The sequence below is a fragment of the Gracilinanus agilis genome, chromosome 1, assembly GCF_016433145.1.
Source record: "Gracilinanus agilis isolate LMUSP501 chromosome 1, AgileGrace, whole genome shotgun sequence".
Classification (NCBI taxonomy): Eukaryota; Metazoa; Chordata; class Mammalia; order Didelphimorphia; family Didelphidae; genus Gracilinanus; species Gracilinanus agilis.
Window position 1 is genome coordinate 336041846 of NC_058130.1, and position 6668 is coordinate 336048513.

General features: G+C 42.2%; 1 protein-coding gene across 1 annotated transcript in view; it reads left to right on the plus strand.

Annotated features, from left to right (window-relative positions):
• The first annotated feature begins 6110 nt into the window (after window positions 1–6110).
• Window positions 6111–6668, plus strand: part of FCHO2 (FCH and mu domain containing endocytic adaptor 2) — a 145586-nt gene continuing 145028 nt past the window's right edge. Inside the window, exon 1 of the mRNA XM_044663019.1 lies at window positions 6111–6223. Within this exon, the coding sequence (XP_044518954.1) occupies window positions 6191–6223 (33 nt within the window). The 5' untranslated portion in view covers window positions 6111–6190. The remainder of the gene's footprint in view (window positions 6224–6668) is intronic.

Consider the following 6668-nt stretch of genomic DNA (forward strand, 5'->3'; position numbering starts at 1 on the left):
TTCCTCCTACTCCATTTTAGCTGGTTTTCTGCATGTAGTATCATCCTAGTAGAATGCCAGTTTCTAGATGGCATTTGTATCCCCAGGACCTAATATAGTGCTTAGTATATAACAAGTGCTAATAAATGGCAAAAACCAAAAAAGCTTTCAAAGTAAAAAAACAAGATCATAAATATTCTTTCATGAAAAGTAACACAGTTAATCAAGAAAAGGACTGGCTTTGGAGTCAGGAAGACTGTAGTTCACATTGTGCATCTGAGACATACTATATGTGTGAACTCCATGGGAAGTCACTTAACTTATGAGTGTACCTTAGGCAACTTTCTAATAGCATAAATTACCTGTGGAGGGAGTTTCCACACAGGGAATTAATTACCAGACAAAATCAAAGATCTGGAATAAAAGTAAATTCTTTCACATAGATTTATTTAGAGACAAAGCCCATGATTTACATTAGAAAGTTTGTTGTTCTAGGCATGCTTACTGAAGTGGAAAGGGCCCTAACCAGTTTGTTAAATGAGATTTTACTTCATTCATATGTATATGCATACATATGAATAAAATGTATGCATACATGTGTATAGATGGGCTAATGCATTTTTTAATAAATATAGAACCCAGTGGAAAGCTGAGAGCTAAGTGACAGAAACTTATACTGATTAGAACAAAGTAGTGATGAATGGAGAAGACAAGAGTGGTGGAGCAAGAGATGAAAGAGATAGAAAAGAAATCTCTAGTTAGTATTTTCAACCCAATTTGGAGAACTTTGAAAAAAGACATAGGTAAAATATTACTGAGTAAACTAACGATGATGTTGAAGGGTGAAGGAAGCAATATCAGAGAAAAGGTTTTTAATTTATTTTCTTAAATTAATTAATTTTATTTAGAATATTTTCCCATGGTTACATGATTCATGTTCTTTCCTCAAACCCCATGTCCCTCCCTCCCACCCCCCACCCTTTGTAGCCCACACGCAATTCCATTAGGTTTTACATGTATCATTGATGGAGATCTATTTCCATATTATTGATAGTTGCTCTAGGGTAAATGTTTAGCATCTACATCCCCAATAATATCCCCCTCAACCCATGTGTTCAAGCAGCTGTTTTTCTTCTGTGTTTCTCCTCCCACAGTTCTCCTTCTGGATGTCGATAGTTTTCTTTCTCAAAAGTCCCTCAGCGTTGTTCTGGATCATTGCATTGCTGCTAGTAGAGAGAGAGAAGAAGTTAATATTATTACAAAAGAAAGTTGGCAGGTGGAATGGGATAGGCTCCTCAATGGATATAAGCATGCCAAGAGAGAAGCTGTGAGAAAGAATAAAGAAAGGGGATAGGAAAAAATAAAAGATAAAAATAAGATATTAAAGAGGGAAGTAGAAGGATTTAGCAACTTTTTTGGGAGGAAGTTATAGTTGATAGTTCTTAATAAATGAAGGAAGTAGTCTTTGCTGATATATGGGAAGTAGCAAGAAAAAAATATGCAATTTTTGGATATAGTTAAAAAGAAGAACTTGGCTAAGCTATTTTGTTCTCAAAATTATGTTGTAAAAAGTATCTCAAGGCAGATGTATTATAGTGGTGTTTTGGAGAAAGGAACCAGAAAAGATTGCTTTGTGAAGATTTACTTGAAATAGTAGTCTTCTGTGTAATTAACAGTGACACATATGCTTTGATTTAGCCAAAGTGGGTAGACACCTGACATAAGTCTGTCCACTTCCTTTGCACTGCTGTCTGTTGTATTAAGCCTTACTTGATCCCCTAGTCTAGTGATGGGCAAACTTTTTTTTTTTTTTTAATTTTAAATCCTTAACTTCTGTGTATTGACTTATAGGTGGAAGATTGGTAAGGGTAGGCAATGGGGGTCAAGTGACTTGCCCAGGGTCACACAGCTGGGAAGTGTCTGAGGCCGGATTTGAACCTAGTTCTCTCAATCCACTGAGCTACCCAGCTGCCCAATGGGCAAACTTTTTAAAGAGGGGGCCAAAGGAAAGGAAATGCTCATCTGTCAGTCTGTTTCTAAGGCAACTCTTTCAAAGTTTCATTGTATTGTATCTTACTCATTGTATTCATCAGATTAGGAATAACGCCCCGCCAGATAGAACATTTCATTTCCCTCCCACCCTCACCCCCCCCCCCCCATCTGGCTCCCAGGCCATCACTTGCCCATCACTGCTTAGTCAATAAAGATTCTCATGCCCTTTAACCCCACCCCTTGGACCATGAATAGCTCATGATCTACACCTCTTATGAATTTAGCACTTAGTATTTGAGTTCTTTGTGTTTGTGTCATATTCCCTTCACAGAGGGAAAGCTTCATGAGGAAGGGGACAATTTATTTAATCTTTGTATCTCTTCTCCCTAACTTCCTTTTTTCCATTCTCCATCCCTATTTCCACTCGTTTGCTCAATCTTGTTACTTCTACAGTTACTCTCATAATCATATTCTCTTTTCTCCTTTAAGTCACCATCCTAACTGAAGTACTCTTTACTTCTTGCTTGTACTATTGCAATAGTCTCCAAATTAGCGTTTCTTCTTTCTCCAATCCATCCTCCATATAGCTGACAAAGTGATATTCCTAAAACACAAATTTCACCAATTCACTCCCTCCTCCCTAAAGCTCTACTGGCTCCCTATTGCTAATAGGACAAAATGCAAACTCCTGTTGAGGGCATTGCCATCTTCTATCTTCCTAGCCATACAAGCTCAGAATCATTTTCCATTCTTCATTCTCCATTCTCCGTCTCTATTTTCAATCATTTGCCAAATCATTGTACTTCTACAGTTACTCTTATAATCATGTATTGGACAGGTAGTATATATTGAAGGCTGCTCTTAGAACTAGGAAGAAGTAGGCTCAAGATCTGTCTCTGACATGTGGCTATGTGACCCTGTGCAAGTTATTTAACCTCATGTCTATTGCCCTAGGCAACTCTGTAAGATTGTAATTTTTAGAAAAGTAACAATCTGCACTGGAAGAGGGAGCTTTTCATCTATGAGTTCCCTATAGCAACGAAATCATAGGTCCAGTCTCCATTCCTATATTTTGTAATCACTTATGTGTGTATATGTTATTTCTCCAGACAAAATGTTAACCCCTTAAAGGTATAGAGTTTTTTGGGTTTTCTGGTATCTCTACTACCAGGCATACAACAGGCCTTTAATTTTTTAAAATAAATTTTATTTTTTATAAACTTTATAAATAAAGACATTTTAAAACATTCTTGCCTGATAGATCCTCCTGTGCCTAGTACAGTACTCTGCCTACCTGATATATTGTTCACCCTTTTCAAAGAGGACCAATGTTCTCAATATGGTTGTTTAATGAATGTTTAATAAAGTAAACCAGTTAATAAAGAACACAATAATCTTCTACCTTAAGTCTACTTACAAATTTGAGAACATTATAGCTGTGTTGTATAAGCTGATTTTATCTACTTTGCTTCTTAATGTAAAAATACATTTATTATTAAGTGATCAAATTAGGGCAGCTGGGAGCACAGTGCCAGGCCTGGAGATGGGAAGTCCTTGGTTTAAATCTGGCCTGAGACACTTCTTAGCTGTGTGACTCTAGGCAAGGCACTTTACCCTCTGCCTCAATTTTCTCATCTGTAAAATGAGGTAGAGAAGTACATGGCAAACCACTCCATTATCTTTGCTAAGAAAAATCCTAAATGGGATCATGAAGAGTCCAACATGACTGAACAACAACAATAACAAAGTGACCAAATGTATTATTCTATGTTGAACAGCTCTTTCTCACACTCTGACCTTAATAAGACAGTATTCTAAAAAAGGGCAGTTTTGGAATATTTGGGATGTTTGGTCATTTTAAGGGTTCTTCCTTATCTACTGCATTTTTTTCCTTCTAGTTACTTGGGCAAATTATTAAATTGTTTCTTCTATCAGGTAAATTATTACTATACCCCTTTCAAATCCATTCTTTATTCTCTTTCCAAAAAGAGAAGAGTTGCCTATTTTATCCTAAGTCTGACCTATCAAGGAAAACCTATCAGCAATTTGATGAGTAAGGATCTAATCTCCAAGGGACATTTAAGGGAGAATAAGGAAAGGACATTTTAAGGCTCTTTAAGAAACTCAGTAGAAAAAACCCCTATGTGCTTGAGAGGAACTTGATGGGCTATCTCTGAAGAAAAGAACATTCAGGAAATACCTCTTTTTAAAAGTTTATTAAATCTAGTTTACTAATTGGAAACAATTGATAATCATTGTGGGGGAAATACACTAGTAGGGTTCATGAAGTACATATTAGAAGACTATCTCTAATCCTTTAGGGCTATCCCTAGAATGGTGGTGGTGGTGGGGCATATGGGGATCCAACATGCCAATGTGAATTGGTACTGGGAAAGTAGCTACAGACCACTACCACACTGAAAATCTCAGAGGATTTAAGATCTACCACCTTTTTTTTTAGGAGGGTATAAGAAAGAACATGGGGGAGAAGTTAAAATCTCTTTGTGTTTGCTCTTTAGGCTTTCACTCAGTTCTAACATTTTTCTTTTTCTAAAGACAAGCTTGTTGTTGTCTAAATAAATTTGAGGTGTGTGTATATATACATATGTGTATATATGTATATTGATTTTGTTTTATTTTGTTTTGGGAGGAGGTGAAGAGGAACTTCAAATATCTGTGGTACTACTTTAATGTCCTGACCTAGCTAACTATAGTGTTTTTTCTAAAGTTTGCTTATGCTATTTATCCCACATATTGATGACAAAATACTATCTTTTTTGAAATTTGGTCACTTTAATAATTTAAACAAAAGCACTCATTTGGACTTTGTAATTTTTCCTATAGATCTACAAGATGACTGGAATAATCTTTTTTAGTGCTAGGAATTTTAGGCCATGGGTAATTGCAGGGTATTCTAGATGGGTTCTTACCTTGGAATTTCCCTGGTATGAAGAAAGACAATTCTAGGCTGATAAATTAGATTATGGGGCACCTAAAGGCCATCTCCATGCTTGACTTTACCTGAATTAGGTGTGGCTTTTTCAGTTTGTTAATATTTTACTATTTGTAAATGTTTTCAGAAGCATGAGAGCCATTCGAGTACTATTTTAAAAAAAGGTTTAAGCAATTTCCCTCTGATGATTAAAAAATAAAGTTCCATGAATATCGGATAAAAGCATTCATCTACAAACTTATATTAGAGGCTGTATAGAGAAAATTAGGGGGTGGGGTAGGGAGTAGCCTCTAACCAGGGCTAAAATATAATTATTGCTCTAGGTCCTAGGAATTGTTAATTTTGAACACTGGGTTTCCTATTGGAACTCCCCCTTCCTTCTACGGTAGGAAACGTTCAGGAAAATGGTGAATTTCGGGGCACCATCCTAACAAGGAACACATCGAAATTCATTTTACCTTTGTAGCACAAGGGGAAAGGCAGATTTCTTTCTCCCTTGGGCCAAGTCACGTTAAAACTCGCTTTTTCCTCGATTTGGCAAGCAACCCGGGGTTGGGCGGTGACAAGCATTCGGGGCCCAGATCTGCCGGCACGAGACTGAGCCCTGGTCTTGGCCCAGTCCGGAGGCTGCGAGATGGGAGGAGGTCCCCGGCGTCGGGTGGCGGCCCTCTCAGGCCCCTTCCTCTTCGCCGGGGCGGGGCCGGGGAAGCGAGAAGACCGGGAAGGGTGGAGGGCCAGGAACAGAGGGACAGAACCGTGGAGCTAGGCCGGCAGAGAGGCGCCTCCCCCAACTGCGGCGCGCGAACTTCCCTCTCCTCCCAATCCTTCCCTACCTAGAACTCTAGGGGGAAGCCCGCGAGCACGCGCGTTCCTGAGAAAAGGGAGGGGGAAGAGCTCGAGGAGGACACAACCGACACTATCAAACGCACCAAGGGAAAGGGGAAAGAGCGGTCGCAAGCGATCGGGGAACTGGACAGGAGAAACGGAGGCGCGTGCGCGAAGCGGAGGAGGTGGGGTGAGCGGTCTTGCAGAGACCCCGATGGCCGCTAGGTGGCGCATGCGCCTTGGAGGCGCCCAAGCAGGCCTCGGGGACAGAGGCAGCTGCGGCGGCGGCGGCGGTGAAAGAGGAGGAGGAGGGTAGGGGTGCCGCTGGGGGCCGGGTCCGTGTTTACACAGAGGAGACGAGCGGGGGTGGCCGGGAGAGGACGTAGAAATCCGAGTGGCGGCGGCGGTGGCAGCGGCGGCAGCGGCGGCAGCGGCGGCACGATGGTCATGGCGCATTTCGTCGAGAGTTTCTGGGTAGGAGAAGGAGCTGGTGGCGTCCTGGGAGGGAAGGAAGGCACAGGAGCCGGTCGGTCGGGTTCGGCGTCGACGTTCCGAGAGTCCGGGAACCGCGGCGATGAGGAGCGCCCGGAGCCCGGGCTCGGGGCGGACAGAGAACCCGATTCTGGCTCCGTTAAAGCCTGTGGAGGGAGCAAGGAGCCCTGGGTTTCCCAGTAGTCTCTAGCTGTCTCGGGCCGGGACTGTCACCGAGCAAGGCTGCGGACAAAGCGCCGCAGGCGGCCGCAGGGTGGAGGGGACACTCCGGCGGACCCCCCCTCCTTGGCCTAGCCTAGACGGACCTCGGGGGGGGGGGCAGCACCGAGGGCGCGGGCCTATTCTTCCCTCCCCCCCCCCCGAGAAACCTAGCTTCTCCCCCCTCCAGGTCCCCCCCCCGCACCATTGCGTGCTCAACTCCAGGGGA